Raw genomic sequence first — 21070 nt, 5'->3', positions numbered from 1 at the left:
TGCATGGAATCTGTTGCAATATGCCCTTTAAAAATGGCCACCGCTTTGGAGGAGACAGATGCTAGAGGTCTTACTGGACCTCCAGCGGCTGTCATGGGAGCGCAGCATGTACAGCAGTGGTGTCAAACTGATGTCCCTCCAGCTGTTATGGAACTACACATCCCAGCATGCCCTGCCACCCTTTTAGCAATCCATTATATAAAATCTTTGTCAGGGCATGCTGGGATGTGTACAGTGGCGTAGCTACAGGGGTCGCAGCGGTCGCAGATGCGACCGGGCCCCTGAGCCAGGGGGCCCAACCCCCGCCACTGTCCTGGAAGAGGTAAGGGAGGGAAGGGAACAGAACGTGGACGGGACACGGTGGCCGTATATGAGCTGTGATTGGCTGCTCAGATACGGCCACCGTGTCCCGTCCCCAGCCGCAGGCAGCCAATAGGAAGGGGACCCCTTGCCGCGTGACGTCAGCGCGACGCACGCACGCGGGCTCCAACCTCCCCCTCCCTCTCCCACCGCTTCCGCGCCTGGCTATGCTGTGTACTATGGTGCGGCAGCTACTGCTGACTGGCTGGCGAGAGGGAAGAACAACAAATAATATAACGTGTATTTACGTTTAGAGCCCAGACAGAGGAGCATAGTACCGGGGCCGACCATCTTGGAGGCACGTCACCTCCTTAAAGAAACCCGGTAAAAACCTCTGTGGAAACAAGTGGCAACAGCACTGGAGTGTTCCTTATCTTTGTCTAGAAAGACCATTGGATTACAAACATCATATCCAGGATCCTCCACAAAATTTGGGATAACTCCCTAAAGGACTGGCACACGTATTCCTATCAATTGGGTGACTATCGATGTTTTTGTCCATTTTTTTAAATCCCTTATCAATTCTTTTATATATATATATATATATATATATATATATATATATATATATATATATATATATTCTAATTAAAACTGTATCTATTATTCACACATGACCATTTTGTTGAATTTATGTTTTAAATGTCTTTTTAGGAATATTAGCGCAATCGACCACCTTTCTTTCTCTGTTTCATTAATACCCCTTTTCCATCTACAAGCCGGGTCGAACCCATGCTTTTGTACTCGGGTCCAACCTGGGTGTGACTCGGCTTGTAAACTCATTCACACTAGAGTCTCCACAGCATAATGCCGGGCGGATTACATCATTGGGAGGTGGGGTTGGGGTCAGGACTCAGGAGCAGGACCGCCCGGCGCCCTGTATCGGACGGACTACAGTGAGTCCAGTCTGTCAGCCAGCTTTGGAGTTTATGGGGAAAATTGCTAAAACTGCTGGGATGTGTAGTTCCACTGTTACAGTGGAACTACAGGTCCCAGCATGCCCTGTCACAGTTTTAGAAATCCATTATCTAAAATCTGTGGCAGGGCATGCTGGGACGTGTAGATTTTGTTGTATGTAGGGGGGCCCCAAGCTGACCTTTCGCACCAGGGCCCATGAACCCTTAGCTACGCCCCTGGATGTGTAGTTCCACAATAACTGTTGGCCTGTGAGTTTGACCCCACTGATGTACAGCATTAACTGGAAGTGCCAGATTCCAGGAACACTTGTGCGCATACAAGCAAAATACTGGCAAAGAGCATGGCGACCCCTGGCAATATGCATGTAACGGTTTTGCAACCCCATGTCAACGAGCATGGAGACCCCTTGCAATAAGCATGTAATCCAGTGGCAATGAGCATGGAGACCCCTGGCAATAAGCATGTAACCCAATGGCAACGAGCATGGAGACCACTGGCAACGAGCAACATTAGGGGTAACTGAATGGTCAATTTACTAATGCATCTAAAAATAAAGTGTGTCTATCATTCTCTAGGGTGCAACGAAGAAATTATACACAAAATCTGATTGGTTGTTATGGGCAACAGCACCTCTCTTCAGTTTTAGAATCTGTAGTAAATGTCCCCCCTTAAATGAACACGAAAACCTCTGTCTCTGGACTTCTACAGCCAGCTAGAACTACAACTCCCGGCATGCTGCGGGCGCCTACGCACACTGACGCCTCCCGTGATTGGCTACTGGAATGAGCGTCTCCTGTGATTGGCCGTGGCGCTCCGGGCGGTCGGTTTGGTTACAGTTGTAGCCGGGGAGGAGTGAGGTGACTCTGAGGCGGCTGGAGACCCGCGGACACCGGCTCAGGTACGGCTCCCCCAGGTCCCCGGGGTACACAGGCGGCCAGTGCTCTCCTGCAGCCCCTCTGTCCTGCCCTATGCATTGTGCGTGTCCCGACTTTTCAGGGTTGCAGGAGGACCCATAACATGCACTAAGGTCCCATATGCTGCATTTATACTCTGTGTGTGTATATACCTGGGAAAGGCTAGCTTTTTATATATATATATATATATATATATATATATATATATATAGCCATAAGTGATCTACTGTATTGTGCAGGCTGCAGGTTATAGATGATGTTGTGTGGTTATTATGGGGGATGCACCATGGCAACCGCATGGGGACCCCCTCTAGCATTCTGTGGCTACTGTACCCTGCTGTTTGTATTCCATGTATGGCACCTTCGCCCGGTTGACATGTATTGAGTCGACAACTGATGGTTGACAGGGTTAGAAGGTTGACACAAGCGTTAGGTCGACAATGGCTAGGTTGACATGCGTTTTTTTACGTATTTGGGTTTTTCAGACGTGCCAACAGGCGGTATTTCATGTCCTACCATCCAGTAGGGAATGGGAAGTGTTCCAGCTGGGCTGTTTTAGCTGTGCCCTGCCCGATTATTAAAGGCACTCTAGCAGCGCCCCGCTAAAAGAGCCGGCCTCCGACCCCGCCGGTGTGACCGGGGAAGCCCAGCGCCGCCGTAGATGGCGCTTCCCCGGCAGTGCAGAGCCTTTAATGGGGCCGAACCCACCCCCTTCAGTGACTCCACCGGCCGGGCCCACCCCTCTTTGTGACTGCGCAGCCTGGGCTCGCCCCTTTTGTGAAGTTAAGGCTCAGGACCGCCCACAACAGTGATGTCGGCAGGCCCGGTCAGCCCCCCTTACGCCGCAGCGGCGCCCTGCCCGCCCCGATTCCTAGAAGGAACACTAATGGAGATAGAATAGTGTGCCCGAAGCATGGCGAACATAGCGGTACACTTTTACGGTGTACGTGTCGACATTTAGGACAAAAAAAAAGTGAAAACCTAATGTTGATCTTTTGACTTTCAACCTAGCCATTGTCGGCCTTAGCCATGTCGACTTAGAGCTATGTCAAAACTACTTTGTAATCTCGGGGCTACCATCGCACATGCACACTCATCCGCATAGGCAGCATCGCTCTACTTGTATTGGCCCCATAGGTCTCTGTGGTAAGTATTGGAAGCTAAACTGATTGTTATTCCAATTCATTTCTTGCAGACGTGTGGTCCATTTCGCAGACAGTAAGTCATGGATCGGTCTCCGCGCCGGGACGCCAGAGGAAGGAGGTGAGTCCGCGATGTGTAGTGAGCCCTTCCGCTTCGGTTGTTGGAAGGCTTGTAGTAGTAGTACGTTTATTTATAAGGCGCCGCAAAGTGTCCGCAGCGCCGTACATAGCAAACAAAAAAAACAAATTACAAGGTAACGTAAAGGGTGTGTTGAAAGAAACAGTATAAATAGGGGTATAGCTGGTGGAACTAAAATCAGCATAAGTTCAGAAGTAGGTGTCAAAATTGTCAAGGAGACTGAAGATGAAGTAGAGGAAGGGAAGAACAGGACAGGAGCACAGGTGAGGTAATGAGGTAGGGTGAGTACGTGAGGAAGGAGGGCCCTGCTCATAAGAGTTAACATACTAAAAATAGGTGGGTGGACGAACGAAATACAATAGGATAAGTAGGAACGGAGGGGAACGGAGGCAGGATAGGAGGATCAAAAGAGGTTAGGAGGAGGGATAGGCTAGTCGAAAAAAGTGGGTTTTGAGGGAGCGCTTGAAGGAGGTAAGGGAATCAGAAAGCCTGATGGGTGGCGGGAGGTTGTTCCAGTGCAGGGGGGCAGCGCGAGATAAATCTTGGACACGGGAGAGGGAGGAGATGATTAGGTGAGAGGTCAGTCGGCGGTCAGCGATGGAGCGAAGAGGACCGGGAGGGAGTGTGGATAGAGATCAGTGAAGAGAGGTAAGGAGCTGTGGAGGAGGAGAGAGCCTTGTAGGTGGTGGTGAGGAGTTTAAAGAGAACTCGGAAAGGAATGGGGAGCCAGTGAAGAGATAAACAGAGGGGGGAGGCGGAGGTAGAGCCTAGCAGCAGCGTTAAGAATGGATTGGAGAGGTGCGAGGCGGGTGAGAGGTAGCCCAGAGAGAAGGATGTTGCAGTAGGCTTGTCCGTCCACACCTTCTAAAGCTGGCCCGCCCCTCTGCTCTGACTATCGCGTGGCTGGATCCCTGTGTTATTTGGTTACATATAAACACTCTTTATTTTGGTCCGCTGTTTGTTTTCATATTTTACACTAAGTGCACAATGTATATACACACGTTTAATGCCTTCTGCCCCCTCTCTTAGATACCAAGCTCCCCACACTCCAGATTCCTCCGTCTCTTCCAGCTATGTCCCCCTGCAAGTGGACACCACCCCACTGCCCCCCATTAATGAGCGGCTGGCATACCTCCGTCCCTCCCGGGAACTGCTGGAGTATTACCGCAGGAAGATTGCAGAGTTTGACGAGGAGCATGAAGATCTGGTGAAGAGGTTGGAGCAGTATAAGGCCACGTATGAGGAGCAGGTGAGCTCACATGATTGGTCGCCTAAGGCATGGTGTTGGGAAGGCAAACCCGACCAATAACACTGCAGGGAGTGGGGCGGTTCCGAGTGCTCCAGTCACTTGTAGGGCCACAGTAACAGCCCAGTGCCGGTGTTAATAATATTAATATTGCCCGTGGTCCCATTACCGATCCTTTGCTAAATGAAACAAGAAGCCAGCCTTTGTGATGGATCAGGGATGGGCTGCGTTTTGTAGGACTTGGCCACCACCCTCTTTAGGACCCACCAGTCCCTAAGTGGGTGCCTAGGTCACCTTGTGGGCAAGCTGGCCATGGCGGTGCACATCTACAAAATACCAACATCCGTGTTTGTCAGTCACAATATGGCTGTACACTTTGGTGGACATCTGCCTTCCAGGTGGTATACCAGCGCCTCATGTTGTTTTGTCCTGTTCCCAGCATAAGCTGCAGTGGGAGATGCGTCAGAGAGAGGAAGAGATTGCGGAGCTGCAGAAGGCGCTGAGCGACATGCAGGTGTACCTGTTCCAGGAGCGAGAGCACGTGTTACGCCTCTACTCGGAGAACGACCGGCTGAAAATCAGGTGAGGGCGCGATGGCGGTGCAGTCTGCGAGACGAGACGCATGTATCTAACTAAACGCATATAATGGATGTATACAAGCCGATCGCCTCTATTTGGCTGCACACTACTTGTAATGAGGGGCTCTTCTGAACCGTCTGCTAGATACTCTCTTGTGGGCTGTCTTGCAGTTCTCTCCCTCCTGTCTTCAGGTGGTCAGACTTCTCGCACTACAATGCTGTAAGCACAACCGCCATGTTTCTTTGGCGTCTCTTGTGGTTACAGATTTTAATTCAATAAAATAAAAATCACTTTTTTTCTATTATTGATGAACCTTTCCTAGAAGAGATCATCGAAGTTGAATGTATACATATTAGACTATATAGCATGCTACTTTTTTGCCACACATAGCGGCACAGCGGGATCCGCTGGTCCTCAAGAAACCTGCACACAGGATCCTGTGTGGCCCCCCACACATTAGTGGTGGGGCCACAGTTGCCGGGACTGGTTAGGAATGGACGGCGGGACGGACAGATTTCGGGATGAATACATACATTACAATGTATGCGGCTGTGCCACACTGTGTTTTCCCTGAAATCCTTTTCTGCAGGATGCGGCCACACCACTGTGTGACACACCCCTCCCCTCCCTTTTTCTCTGCGGCCTAGAGGGTCCTGCCGAATGGGATCCAGTTGGCCCCTATGTGTGGCCTACACCTAAGGGGTGGTATTCGATTAGGTGCAAAGAAATAGATGTTTTTCACAAGTTTCTTCAATATGTTTGCCCAGGGCTGTTATCGGGGGCTTTGCTTCGCCTGCCTCAGGCAGGTGAAACAAAATTCTCAGTAAGCCATGGCTCGAGTCTACTAATCATTGCTAATGGCCCAGCGACAAGCGTTCACAGGTAATTGAATACACCCCACCTTGGTGTAGTTAGTAAACACAGTACAGGTTGCTATAGGAGACCTCAGTGCTTTTGTTATAAGCATATCCATTTTGTTGCAATGCAGAGAACTGGAGGACAGGAAGAAGATCCAACATCTCCTGGCACTGGTTGGAACCAGCAGTGGAGAAGTTACTTATTTCCATAAGGAACCACCGAACAAGGTGAGACTGGGGGATTGGGCAGCTGCTGTGCTCTCTTCAGCCGCAGCTTCATTTGAAATGAAATTAATGGATCGTGTTTCAGGAGATTTAACGGTTTAATAAAGTCTAAAGGTCTTTCTAGTGTTCCCAACCTGCATGATGTAAGTTACTTTGAGGCTGAACTGTAGTTTTCTCTCGTTTGTCCCTCATAGGTCACCATACCCCAGCGACCCATCCAATCCGGAGATCCGCATGAAAGGAAACCGCAGCGGCCAGGAGCAGGTGAGAGGACGGCAGCACAAGAACTGCTTTTTGTAATAAGTTTCATTTGAGATGTAATGAATGAGGCTTTGTCCCTTGTGAGGATGTAAACACTGTACGTGTAACCATCATACATGTACTGTTCTATAACCCCCTGCTACAGCCAATGTATGTACCACATAGAGACAGAATGTCCTTTCTCCCCACAGCCGGGAAACGGGGGATAATAAAATCGGCTGGGAAGAATGAGCGGGCGCCGGAAAAACCTGACGACCAAACTCTTCTGCTCCAGGTGAGGCTGGTTCTATTGTACGCGTGTGCGATTCAGTCACATGACCCTGGCCGCTCACATGTCACCGTAATGCTCCGCAATGTCTGTCATCACAAACTTTACTATAGAATAAAAGCTTTGTGTCTAGGACCTGGAGACTGTAATACCCGTGTCATAGTATGGCGGAAGGTGTTTGCTCTCATTGCCTTATCGCCACTGTTCTACTAAGCCAGTCCCAGCATGCCTTGCTGCAGTTTTGCTATTAGGGATTGATAAAACTATGGCATGCTGGGACTTGTAGTTTCACAACATCTGGAGAGCTACAGGTTTCCTACGCCTGCCCTAAGCAAATGCTATTACATTCTCCGTTCTTTAAGAGTACCCACAGTGGTGGTGGCCATTTTGTGCAACGGCCTTTACAAGAATGCAGCCTTTACGTTCACATGACATTATTGTGCTCGCTCCAATATGTAATCACAAAATGTCTGCCTCTAACAAAATGGAGGCTCTTAGGTTAACCTTTCAATTAGAACAGGGGTGTCAAACTCAAATTCATCGGGGGCCGCATCAGCAGTTTGGTCACCCTCAAAGGGCCGGTTGTATCTGTAGGTCCCCCTGTATAATAATAATGCCATGACACCACAGGCTGCTCCCCCTGTATAATATAAAATGAATGCCATGACACCACAGGCTGCTCCCCCTGTATAATAATAATGCCATGACACCACAGACTGCTCCCCCTGTATAATATAATAAAAGTAATGCCATGACACATAAATGATTATACAGGAGGAGCAGCCTGTGGTGTCATGGCATTATTATTATTATACACGGGGACACCTCAGGAAACGGCAGATATATATATTTTTTATTGTGAGTGTGATCCTCATCCTCACTTACTGTTTCTCCGTTTGTCCTGCAGCTGCTGCAGCTTCCAGCTTTTCTTCACTGCTTGCTGCGGCCACACTGTCCCCGACTCCTGGTCCAGCTTCCCTGCCTGCTCCTACTTCTCTACAGACGCATGGGCGGGCGGCGTCATCGTCATGACGTCCCCACCCAGTGTCTGTCACTGCCGGGCATCAGAGGCAACAGGCAGTCGGGCCCTCCTCCACCGTGGAGGCCGGCGGCCATGTTTCTGTAGCCGCATACATATGTGCCTACAGGAACATGGCCGCCGACAGTGGAGGAACAGGTAAGGCGGACGTGGACGCGGCCCGCAGCACTCCTGTTTTAGACACACTGCCCCTGCGTGCTATCTCGCGCGGGCCACATGATGAGGTCTGGCGGGCCGGATTTGGCCCGCGGGCCTTGTGTTTGACACCCGTGAATTAGAAGTTTTATTGTTTTTTTTTTTTGCCTTTTTTTTTAATTGTTTTTGCAGAAAACTTTTTTAGCAGAGGCTGTGCCCCCTCACCAGCAGGCCGTGCCCCCTTTCTGTACGCGAACAACACTACCCATGCGTCTTGCCAGCCCCGCATCCTAGCGGGAACACTATGGATGTGTATGTTTATAAAGCAATATTTTATCCTCTGAGATGTACTAAATGGACCTTTCTTTGGCCAGGTGGAAGCATTGCAAGCCCAGCTAGAGGAGCAGACTCGCCTCTCCAAAGAGCAGGTGGAGGCCCTTTTGGATGACAGGAGGATCCGAATGGAGGAGGCAGAGGTGCAGCACCAGAGGGACCAGGACAAGATGAAAGGGATGACCGATAAGTGAGTGGACTGACATTCTGTCTAAGTGTCTGGACTAAGCGATCCGCTCTCACCATGTAGACTGGAGGTCCAGCCCTTTCCTTGTTCTGCATAGGGTAACTGCTTGGACTCTGTTTCTCCCAGGTTGAACAAGACCCAGAAACTCCTGTACGAGAGCACGAGGGACTTCCTACAGCTGAAGTTTGAAGGCCGAGCCAACGAGAAGTCCTGGATGGCAGAGAAAGACCGGTTGTTGCAGGAACTGGACCGGTGCCGGGAGCAGCTGGTGCTGAGCCGCGACCCAGAGCGCGAGAGGGAGCAGGAGATAGAGATCCTACGCTTGTCGCAGGCGGACCGAGCTGCTCGGACATCGCGTAGCGAGGAAGTGAAGGTGATTAGTGTAGACTGCGGCTCTCTTAACAGGCCCCAATGTCTGCAAATATTCAAGGCCAGTGCAAACTATTAAAAGGAATCCCGTTAGCCGCAGGACATGGACAGTTACCGGCATTCCACGGTTCGGGCTGCTGATGTAATTTCTGTAGCTTTTCTCTAATGGCGTGTGCTGCATTATTACAGACTAGCAGAGGGTGTACAGATGTGTGCTCGTACACCTGTGCATGCCGAAAAATCCTTCTTGGTGCACCAGGGCCCATGCCTCGAAGATGCGGCTGCAGGCGTCTTTTCTCAAAAATGTTATTTGTTTTGCTAAAATGACAAGACGCGACAGTACTACACTCTTGGTGTACATGGACCCTGGGGCTTGCGGCACTTGTACATCTTTGCGATATGAAGTACAAATATTTGTTTAACATCTTCCAACAGCTACTACCCAGTATCTCTGGTACCCCGTGTGTAGCTCTGTGTGAGGCTACAATGCGGCTAATAAGGCAATGTTATGGAAAAAGCACCGTGCATCTCACACCTTATGGTGTAAACGCATAAAGCGGTCCCACTAGTCACACCGATGCCAGTTTGGCCACTTTTTGGCCCTCTTCCAAAGGATTGGGCCGAGAAATCGTCCGACATCCGATGCGTGGTCCCATTTGCATCAGAGGTTGGAACTGCTGCATGTCCGACCTCCAACTTTGACCCTTCCCGGCAGCGGGGAACAGGGTCACATGTCAAAGGCCCACAGGCAACGTATCTCATGCGATCCTGCCTCCCGGGAAGGTCCCGGGTGGCTCAAGTGGGATCGGCCAACCATACACTGCTGGGACTTCTCGCAGTATTGTATGGCCGCCTTTACCCTGGTTATTCACTCTTATTTGTCTTATATCAGCATTAAAACTTGAATGTTTAAAACATTTTGATAACCAGAGATGCTTTCAAGTCCGCTTTCAGGACTCGTTGTTTTTGTACAGCCCCATTGTTTGCTTTCTCTTCCCCATAATCCCTAGATGTCCTCCAATAGCTATCTTTTTAAAATGAACTGAAGGGTGGTATTCCTATCAGAACACGTGGCTGAGGGTGTGGCCTAATGACGGAATGTGACATCGTTGTTGGCATATCCATCTCCCCTCCCCCCTGATAATATCCTCCATTCTCTGTGTTACTTAGACAAAAACACTATACTATCGCTATTAAAAAATTCCCTTTACAATCAATCTGATGGTCCCCTGCAGTGTTTTATAAGGAAAGCTCAATCCTTGAGTATAACAAACAACATATAAAAACTGTGCTGAGGACAACCTTTATATAATGAAATTTATTATCTGTATGTATATCACTTGGCAGCGAACATTTAAAAATGATTAATAATACATAGACATACACACAAAAAAAGTGTTCCACGATATGATGACGCATTTCCCCGCCTCCTTTCTGGTGTCAGTGGCTTCCTCAGATCATTACTTGTTTGACTCTTCCTGTTCCCTACAGAACCTTTCGGAGCAGCTGGCACAAGCGCACCGGCTGTCTGACATGTACCGGGAGCAGTGTGTGTCTCTGGAGGATGAACTAGGGAAGATCCGGGAGGAGGGAGACGTGGGACGGGAAATCTTCAAGGTGAGGTTGACGCTCAACAGTTATTTATACAGGGCAGGTGTGTATTGGGAACCTGCAGAGATCTCCACTTTCTGTTACATGGAGGTCTGTAGCTCCTGGCTAGATGTGCCACCTGCCGTTCCTCTGTACCGCTGGCTGTGGGCAGGCTGATTGGGACACACATGACCTATGCTGGTAAGGGGCCACTACTGGGCCAGAAAGCTTATTATTACATCTGAATATCGCAGTACTTTCCCTGTGACTCCCAAACAAGAAACAACTTGTTCTGTGCAGATTTCTGTTCTATGAATTCTAGATTTAAGTTCTAGGTCTTCCAGGCCTAATTCAGTGCGGATCGCTAATTAGAGAAGTTGCACATGACTGCGAGTAGAATACCGCCACCCAGACAGACAGAGGAACCACCACGTGCAAATTTGCAAATGAATTCCGAAACTATTGCAGATCACAATCCACTCGCAAATCCTGGAACATTGAAGAGACTTTGCCGTCTGAGCAAATATCAGTAGCTCTGCGGCTGAGACAGGACGATCGAGGCCAGCGCTGACGTCAGAGATCCACCCTTAAACTGCTTGAGCACATCTCTGTTTTTCCTGAAACGCCCAGAAAACGGCTGGTCATCCCAAACGCTGAGTTCTTGTCAAGGTGGCCATACACCGCTTTGATGTCTTGCAGCAGTGTATGGACATCCAACCATCCCCTTCGCCGCCTGGGACCTTCCCCGGCAGCAGGATCGCATGTGATGTATCACTGCCAGGAGGGGGTCGGTTGTGAAAGCAGGTGCGACCTCCGACTCTGGTCTGATGCGCACAGGACTGCGAATCTGACCCGATGGGATGTCAAACACATCCTATGTGGGCCAATTTCACAGCCCAATCCATCGATATCAGCCAAAATCTGACGAATCAAATTGCAGTTTTGCAATTGTGAGCCATATGCATTTTCAGTCGGTAATTTCCCTCACGCGTGCGCAATGCCAGCGGTTCTAATTAGCGATCTATGCTGACTTAGGCCGTACATTTGGTTGTTTCTAGATCGGTTTGTTATTTGCAGGTTATAGATCTCTTTTTATGTGTATTTATGTATTTGTTCATTTCGGAGCCTATCTGTCACAGTGTCCCCGTGTATGGGGCTATTCCTGCGTACGGCGCTACAAGGCAATGTTGACAGCATATAATTATAGATGAGGACCTCTTAATTTTGTTTTAATAGTGAATACGTCTTCTAGACCAGGGGTGACCAAACCTGTCCACAAGATCTACCCGCCTTAGCAACCAATCTGCTGATGAATATGTTTGATGATTGTTCCTTTTGAAGTCCCCATTCCCAGGGAAATGAGCCGGCATTCTCCTTGATGCGGAGATAGCAGACCCCCCACACACACACACACACACACACACACACACACACACACACACACATTGTAGAGGCAGGGAGTGACATCACTGTGCCTGGTCATTCCGTGCCAGTCTATGGGTGGTCCCCCTGTATTCACACTCCTGTTTGCTTCCAGGAACGCTCTGATAAAGTCGCCAAACGCCTGCAGCTGATGACTCAGCGCTACGAAGCTCTGGAGAAACGGCGCAACATGGAAGTGGAGGGCTTCAAAACCGATATCAAGCTGCTCCGGCAGCGGCTGAGAGATGTGGAGAAGCAGCTCTTCAAGGTGAGTATGTTGCAGGTTATGTGGATCAATCCAGGTTTCCCCCCCCCCCCCCTTTCCGTGTTTCAATATCAATCTTTCGCAGGTGACCTTGAACATTGGACCAGACCAGGATCTTGCCATCCTGAATGCTGTGCGCCAGGGGAACAAGCGGACGCACAAAATCCAGGGAGAGTTGCGCAGTTTGAAAGCGAAGATCTACGGGCTGGAGAACGAGCTGAGGGTCGGGTGAGAGATGGCGTTTCGGCAGGGAGTTGGTTACACTGGACGTTCTAGTGGCGAGGTGTGGATGTTTTAACGAACGATCATATCGCCGTGGGTTCTATCAGACAGAAGATGGGATCTTGTGTATGTAATCTAAATTACAGGTGACCGGCTGTAAAAATATATCTGCTCCTGTTACATATCATATTTATAAGTTGGGTTCTTCTTTTTGTGTTTTTATTTTTCATTTTATTGTGATCAGTAAAAAGTGTTTAATTTATTCACGCACATTATTGTGTATCTTTTATTTATGTAATTAACTTGCATTTCAGCTTCTGCAGCAGCAGGGAGAGGATGTGGGGGGGGGGGGGACAACAACCAAGAGTGGGTGTTCATTCTCGCAAGACCTGACAGCTCCTATAGGATCCCTGGATGTCCAAGAAAATGAGCTCTTTTTAGCCTACCTCTGGCTTTTCCAAATACCAGATTCAATCCAGGTTCCACTTTCTCTATGCCTGTCCTTCGCAGCTGCGGCCAGCACCATGAGGTGCAGTCTCCCAGGCAGGAGATGCTGGTGAAGGCCTTATCTCTGGTCTTCGCATCCAAGAACATTTAGTCTATTGTAGACCTTTTAAGGAAAGTTTAAGGACTACAGATGTCTCGCTGCTTAAACTTTAACTGTCCCACTTCCGACAAGATTAGGGTGGTGGGAAAAGTTTTTAGAGCTTTTGAAAGGTGGACACCTCCACAGGCACCTTGAGAAGACAATCAGGCCGCTGCTGAATCTTTTTGGTGGTCTCTAAACCTCAAATCCTGGCATTGGTTTGCTGTAAAGCTGCAATCCCAGGTATAACCAGTAGAGGGGAGTGCTGTGCTCTGCAGTTCCCTGCATAAGGTGTGGTGAGTGTGCTCAGGTGCCCCTTTTGTCCTGCTCTGCTCTGAGGCTGTGTATGGTCATAGCCTGGGAATGCTCCACAGAGACCGGCTCTTCTGTCACCTGTCCAGCACAGAGCAGGTGATGTCAGCCGGTGTCGCATGACAGATTAACAGGGGCTGGGAGCGTTCTAACAAAGACCTGGAATTATAGACTCCACAAGGGGGGGTGGGGTGTATTATTGTGGGCACAATGGTAAGATAAGAGACATATAAACAAACGCATATGTTTTATGGGTACAGATTGTTCTCTATGGAATTACACCTCACAATGAAGATTGCTTTTTCTAGTAGGTTAGTAAATACAATCGCATTCTTGGTACTCTTTACCTAGAACGGCGCCCACGATTGAAATCGTGGTCATCGCGGGTAAAAATCGCGGTGATCGCGGGCATCGCGGGTAAAATTGGATGGTCGCGATGACCGCGATCACCGCGATTTTCCCATAGGGAACAATGTTAAAAAAGGCTGATTGACTGCGATTTCACTGTTAAATGGCTCAATTGACCCGATTTGGCCATATTAACCCTGAATTAGGCCCAATTAACCCTTAAATGTCCCCAACAATTTTTAACGCCACCCCACGATCCACGCCAACCCGAAGCGTGGCGAGCGCAGCGAGCCCGCGAGGGGCGGCGGTACGCGTCCTCCGACCTTTTCATGCCCTACTATCCACGTCGGCGTGGTGTGGGAATATAATAGTGTGGCGAGCGCAGCGAGCCACCGAGCCCGAAGCGTGGCGAGCGGACGCGGATACCTTCACAGGTAGACGCGGATACCTTCACAGGTAGACGCGTCCCCTTGCGGGCTTCACAGGTGTCCGGGTCGCCACGGACACCTGTGAAGCCCGCGAGGGGACGCGTATAACTGTGAAGGTATCCGCGTCCCCTCGCGGGGCTCGCTGCGCTCGCCACGCTTCGGGCTCGGTGGCTCGCTGCGCTCGCCACACTATTATATTCTCACACCACGCCGACGTGGATAGTAGGGCATGAAAAGGTCGTAGGACGCGTACCGCCGCCCCTCGCGGGCTCGCTGCGCTCGCCACGCTTCGGGTTCGCGTGGATCGTGGGGTGGCGTTAAAAATTTTTGGGGACATTTAAGGGTTAATGGGCTCTGTGGCCCATTTAACATTGATTCCTATGGCAAAATCGGGTTGATTGAGCCATTTAACACTAAAATCGGGTCCATCGCGACTTTTAACATTGTTCCCTATGGGAAATCGTGAGCATCGCGTCGCGGGCATCGCGGGTACGTTTATGGCCGGCCGCGACGCGACCGACGCGATTTTTCAGGTTTAACATGGTTTTCAATGGGAAAATCGCGGGCATCGCGTCGGTCGCGTCGCAGGCAGGCATAAATGTACCCGCGATGCCCGCGACGGGCGCCGTTCTAGGTAAAGAGTACCGCATTCTTTTGTGTCAGTCTCTAAATCTTGGAGATTACTGAATGGTTCTAACCGGTCCGCACTTCTCATGCACTGCCGTTATAGTGCCAGAGACTTCAGTATGCAAATGAGCATTGTGAGTTGTGTGACAAGAAATAACAGCGATGCCCTTGGGCACCTTTCCTCTTGGAGAACAGGCTTCTGTCCATGCCCGCTGGGCGCGATGCGTCGGGTGCAGGAAAAGGAAACGTTCCTGGATGTTGATCTGTTTTATTAACAGCGGATTAACAGGACTAATGAGATTGTCAGACAGCGCGGTTTTGTTTGGGGAGGGGGGGGTCTGTGCACCTCACAAAGGGTGCCGGCTCTCCTCTTACAGGCGGGACATACAGCTTCTTTATATTCATTCTACATATATTATATTTATATATCCTTTATTTAATTTTTTCAAGTAGACAAAGTACTCAATCTACTGCTCACATTGTCTTTGTGTGATTGACATATTGTGTGTGTGTGTCCCCCCCCCCCCCTCTTCACTGCTCCCCAGAAACCAGTCTGATGCCACTTTTGCGGATCCACCTCTGACAGACATTAGAACCGACTCCCTTTCAGTAAACCTTTTGTGGGTTTTTTCTCAGAGCATCCAGCTCGGTTTAGACTCATGAGGACCTAGACTAGCTGTTCTGGACTGTGCACATATCACCCAACATTGTATCTGTGTAGACGGTCCTAAGGGGTCCTCACCACCATTGCGTTTGTTTTTTTTACGTGCGCAAATGTCATTCCTCAACAGTTGGAGGTTCTAGAACAATCATGGTGCTCGTTTATCGTGTCACGTTTTGCGTGTGATTGATGGCGCTCCAATCAACTCTCTGCTGTCATTTTTCAAACACATGGCAGTTGGATTGGGTGGAGCAACAGTTATCAGGGTAAAAGTCTTTGCCCCTTCCTGCAGGACCAGCCCCACCTGCTTGTTCCAGTCAAATAATCTCACCCTGCTAAATTAAATCTAATCTTTGCATGTTGGAAGTGCAGCCGTATACTTCCAAGGGTCCCTAGGCATTTGCCTCCCCTCATACACTGCCACTCTGGCTCACAAGTACGTACACCTCCCTGTCTGCACCACCGGAGGCACTGTGGTGTTACATTAAGCCGCTGCCCATGGATCTCCAGTAGCCTTCTCACCAACCTTCCCTTTAAACAAGTGCCTGATAATGGATAAAAGTAGAACTTTGAGGAACCGGAGGGGAGTGCCGCTGATAGCGGTTGTGGGGAGGGGACCTTTACCATTTCTGAAGGTCTTTATCTAGAAAGCTAATAAGAATAATGGCGGTGCTACAAAAGGGCTTCTCTCGTGTTGCGGTTGGTATCGGGCCCTGTCACAAGATATCAGTAGATTTCTCTGCCGTATGGGCCAGCCTTAAACAATTAGCTTTGTGCGTCTTTACTTTCAGATAAACGGCCTCAGAGTAAACACTGTACAGTGCGGCGAGCCTACATCTATATGTGTATGTATATTTATAGCCGTTCAGCAGGTATTGACGTTCTCAGGCTTTGGTAAGGAGATGACTTTTATATGGGTGTGATCGACCTCACTACATTATTGCTGTAGAGATGACACTGTGCCAGTGAGATGGGCATTATCGACTGGTAGCAGTCAGGCGAAGAGCTGGTCGTCGCAAAGTTAAATGGGACTTGCGTGGCACAAAGGTGAAGTGCATTGTGAAAAAGGTGCAATTTGCTTGCATGAGATGGGGAGAGCTTGGCGAGGCTGCAATGTACACCTCCTGTGCTGCTGAAGCTTAGGGGTCTGAGTAATGACTGGGAGCTTGGCGAGGCTGCAATGTGCACCTCCTGTGTTGCTGAAGCTTAGGGGTCTGGGTAATGACGGGGAGCTTGGCGAGGCTGCAGTGTACACCTCCTGTGCTGCTGAAGCTTAGGGGTCTGGGTAATGACTGGGAGCTTGGCGAGGCTGCAATGTGCACCTCCTGTGTTGCTGAAGCTTAGGGGTCTGGGTAATGACGGGGAGCTTGGCGAGGCTGCAGTGTACACCTCCTGTGCTGCTGAAGCTAAGGGGTCTGGGTAATGACAGGGAGCTTGACGAGGCTGCAATGTGCACCTCCTGTGCTGCTGCAGGTTGCTGAAGCTAAGGGGTCTGGGTAATGACGGGGAGCTTGGTGAGGCTGCAGTGTGCACCTCTTGTGCTGCTGCAGGTTGCTGATGCTAAGGTGTCTGGGTAATGACGGGGAGCTTGGAGAGGCTGCAGTGTACACCTCCTGTGCTGTTGCTGAAGCTAAGGTGTCTGGGTAATGATGGGGAGCTTGGCGAGGCTGCAGTGTACACCTCTTGTGCTGCTGCAGGTTGCTGAAGCTAAGGGGTCTGGGTAATGACGGGGAGCTTGGCAAGGCTGCAGTGTGCACCTCCTGTGCTGCTGCTGGTTGCTGAAGCTAAGGGTTCTGGGTAATGACGGGGAGCTTGGAGAGGCTGCAGTGTACACCTCTTGTGCTGCTGCAGGTTGCTGAAGCTAAGGGTTCTGGGTAATGACGGGGAGCTTGGAGAGGCTGCAGTGTGCACCTCCTGTGCTGCTGCAGGTTGCTGATGCTAAGGTGTCTGGGTAATGACGGGGAGCTTGGAGAGGCTGCAGTGTACACCTCCTGTGCTGCTGCAGGTTGCTGAAGCTAAGGGGTCTGGGTAATGACGGGGAGCTTGGCGAGGCTGCAGTGTACACCTCCTGTGCTGCTGCAGGTTGCTGATGCTAAGGTGTCTGGGTAATGACGGGGAGCTTGGAGAGGCTGCAGTGTACACCTCCTGTGCTGCTGCAGGTTGCTGAAGCTAAGGGGTCTGGGTAATGACGGGGAGCTTGGCGAGGCTGCAGTGTACACCTCCTGTGCTGCTGCAGGTTGCTGAAGCTAAGGGGTCTGGGTAATGACGGGGAGCTTGGAGAGGCTGCAGTGTACACCTCCTGTGCTGCTGCAGGTTGCTGAAGCTAAGGGGTCTGGGTAATGACTGGGAGCTTGGCGAGGCTGCAATGTACACCTCCTGTGCTGCTGCAGGTTGCTGAAGCTAAGGGTTCTGGGTAATGACGGGGAGCTTGGCGAGGCTGCAGTGTACACCTCCTGTGCTGCTGCAGGTTGCTGAAGCTAAGGGGTCTGGGTAATGACGGGGAGCTTGGTGAGGCTGCAGTGTACACCTCCTGTGCTGCTGCAGGTTGCTGAAGCTAAGGGTTCTGGGTAATGACGGGGAGCTTGGAGAGGCTGCAGTGTACACCTCCTGTGCTGCTGCAGGTTGCTGAAGCTAAGGGGTCTCGGTAATGACGGGGAGTGAGGCTTCACAGGGATCAAGCTAGACCCAATTCATGCACCGTGCAGTAGGAGTGTGGATAAGCTTGCAGACCATGTCTATGTTGACAATAGATGGACACAAGCAAACGGTCATCAGTTTAAAAAAAAAACATTGTGTGTTGATGTCGACACTTGGGCGCTTGGTCCCCCTTACAGTGCAATGCGTACACTCGCTTTGCCTGCCGTGTCTGCAGGTTCCATCACGGCTGGTAACGCATGAAAAAAATCATGTCAACCATTTTCATGTGACTGGTGCTCTGGAAGATTGTCCTCTGGTGTCTAGTCGACACAAGCAAAAAGTCAACAAGTTTTTCACATTTATTTTGAGGGACTTTTCGTTCTTTAACATTCACGTGGACGCCTAACCTGAAGCATGGCAAGCGAAGTGCTACTCTAATCGGAGGTTCACATTTTCTGGTGTCGACATTGACACCAAAAAAAAAGTGTGTGGGGGGGGGGGGGCGCCCGCGTGACGACCATTTCCATTACTTTTTTTTTCTTCTTTTTTTCTTTTTCAATGTCAACCTTTTCATCCGTGCATGTTGACCTTTTGGTATCAACCAGACATTGTCTGTCAGCCGGTGGCAAAGAAAACTGGTAACAAGTTATCAGTTAAGGGTGCAGAATATGAGACTGGCTTGCCCAGCTGCAGTACAAAATGTGGGGGGTGTCACTCCCCAGCAAAACATACGAAACAGAGAAAGTCCTAACATTTTTGATTAGCATGTGCGTTGCAAAAAGTTGCGGCTAAAAAAGGCAGTAAAATGCGTTCCCAGATTTACAAGAACCCAATAGTCTGAACAAAGACCGTAAAACAGGTGAAACGCGTCACGTTGAAGATTGCTGTCATCAAAGTAGCAGCTTACCTTTCTGCGGGGGTCCCGGGTGTGGCGTTACAAAAAAAAACAGTCCCTGTGCGCGGCGCTAGCATTTTCAACGGATAATTTAAGGATCTGTCACATCAACGTTGGTACTCAAAGGGTTAACGGTATAAATTGATCCTGTTTGCCGGTGGTAGTGCAGTACACGTATTAGTATATTTTCTATATACTGTATCTAGTGAGAGATGTAACTTTACCCAAGACTACAAAAGTCTTCAGAATATTGTATTAATGACCTGAAGCCTTGGTTTCTAGTAAGAGATCTATGTAAGGGTGCAGGAGTCCCCAGCTGGTTTACATCGGGCCCCCGTGGTGCTCTTGGTTGTGTCCTCTTCACCTCACCCTGAAGAAATTTTAATGATCACCAGTGGTGATGGCTTGAGGGAAGGACCTTTTGGCTCCTGTTTTGGAACATTGAGGCTGGTTTAGACCCGCACGCTAAGCAGCGTTCTTGCTGAATCACCCCCTTTGTGGAACCTCTTTTTTCCCTTTCTACGGGTCCTATGTTTCAGTAGTAGCTCTGGATTCAGCGCCCAGCTCTGCATTTCTTCTAGGTGTGGTGGCATCGCTTTACATTATCCCAGGCAGTGCCTCTGTGCCACAATCATTTTTTCATTTTTAAATTAGCTGGCGATTGCTCTTGGCATAGATTCATCCATAATTCCGGCTTTAACAAAGTTATTCCTGATGATTCTCTGACACCGTAAGAGGCGATTGCTAAGTGTTAGCAATTCTAAGAAAATCAAATTGTATTCAAACATAGTGGGAGACATTGATGAAGACCGTTCCATAAGGTGAAGGGGGGCTAAGCAGTGGGCAATGAAGAAAGAAAATGGTGGAGGCCTGTCTTGGATATGTACAATGGTTACCAGTGCTCTGCTCTTTTGACATCACATGAGTGGCCCTAAAGGCATCAGCGGGCCCCCACCTATATTTTTATACTGAGGGTCACAGTAATACTGTTCCACCAGTGGCTGTGTTTGTACCGCAGTTGGGGGTTTGCATCGTTTATGGAACCTCAGTATACTTATGAATTAAAGAGCAGGGGATTGTGGGTTTGCTTAGTTGTGAATAACATATTTCTACCCACTCAGGTGCAGCTGTAGAGCGCACATCAGTGGGGTGCGCAGGTGCTTAGCACCACATATCCTGCGAGGGACAGAATAATTACAGTGAGCAGAAGTCACAGAGACCTAAAAGCTGCACAGTCTGTGAAATAGGTGGGGGCTCATCCCAGATCCCCGGCCTGTTCTACAAATCTCCAATCCTCTGTAAATGACCTGTAGCTGTGTCAGGATATATGGAGAGTTATATTGGTAGCGAAGATTTGTGTGGTTCTCCCTCTACGGTTCCTGGTATGTGTGAATTTTCCACCATATATTTTGAGTAACTTTGTGTTATGATTGCGTAGCAGTGGTGGGTGGAGTCATGCTTGTGGGGCGGAGTCCTGATTGTGCAGTAGTGGGGGGGTCCTGACTGCAGTGGTGGGCGGAGTCCTGATTGCGCATTATTATACACAGACCCCTTCCAGACACCCGTCTGAACAGTCCAGAGCCCCCGTCCCAGCGTTGCAGGAACATCTGTCCTGGTGGTAGGATTGCATATCGCATTGCGATCCTGGGTGTTAGATCCTGCCCAGATCGCATATAGTAAATGGGCCCCTATGTATTTATAGTAAAAGAAAAGTTGGGTCACACTGATTATCAGGAGATGGTTACTGGACTTCCAGAGCAGCGGGCGCGAATCTCCCAATCTAAGTTAACTCCTCCTTTAATGGATAAAATCATGCTGCACTGCAGGTGGGGCAGATGTAACATGTGCAGAGAGAGTTCTATTTGGGTGCGGTTTGTACTTCAAACTGATATCTATATTGCAGTGTAAAATAAAGCAGCCAGTTTTTACCTTGCACAGAAACAATGACACCCAAATCTAACTCTCTTCACATGTTACATCTGCCCCACGTTTGCTTTTGCGTGTGAACCAGAAATCAAGCCCTAGATCCGCCATTGTTCCCATCCTACCCCTAATTCCCTATTGTGTGTGTGTCCGAAGCTGGTTGTGCGGCAGATCCTCTGTCA

General features: G+C 49.6%; 1 protein-coding gene across 2 annotated transcripts; it reads left to right on the top strand.

Moving 5' to 3' along the window:
- Positions 1-640: 640 nt before the first annotated feature.
- Positions 641-12739, top strand: CCDC77 (coiled-coil domain containing 77). 2 transcript variants are annotated; one of them, XM_083180982.1, is made up of 13 exons: positions 641-838; positions 1854-2176; positions 3388-3455; positions 4503-4722; positions 5159-5301; positions 6287-6383; positions 6575-6644; positions 6833-6915; positions 8458-8606; positions 8730-8976; positions 10464-10589; positions 12100-12252; positions 12335-12739. In XM_083180982.1, exons 3-13 carry the CDS (start codon positions 3418-3420, stop codon positions 12479-12481), a joined length of 1473 nt encoding a protein of 490 aa, XP_083037108.1. In that variant the 5' UTR covers positions 641-838; positions 1854-2176; positions 3388-3417; the 3' UTR covers positions 12482-12739. The 2 variants fall into 2 exon arrangements, with proteins under 2 accessions (XP_083037108.1, XP_083037109.1); XM_083180983.1 differs by lacking the exons at positions 641-838; positions 1854-2176 and adding an exon at positions 2283-2305.
- The last annotated feature ends 8331 nt before the right edge of the window (positions 12740-21070 follow it).

This window comes from Crinia signifera, chromosome 4, assembly GCF_055691185.1.
Source record: "Crinia signifera chromosome 4, ASM5569118v1, whole genome shotgun sequence".
In the NCBI taxonomy this organism is placed as follows: Eukaryota; Metazoa; Chordata; class Amphibia; order Anura; family Myobatrachidae; genus Crinia; species Crinia signifera.
Note: the sequence above shows the minus strand (reverse complement) of the source record. Positions and strands in the feature narration are given on the sequence as shown.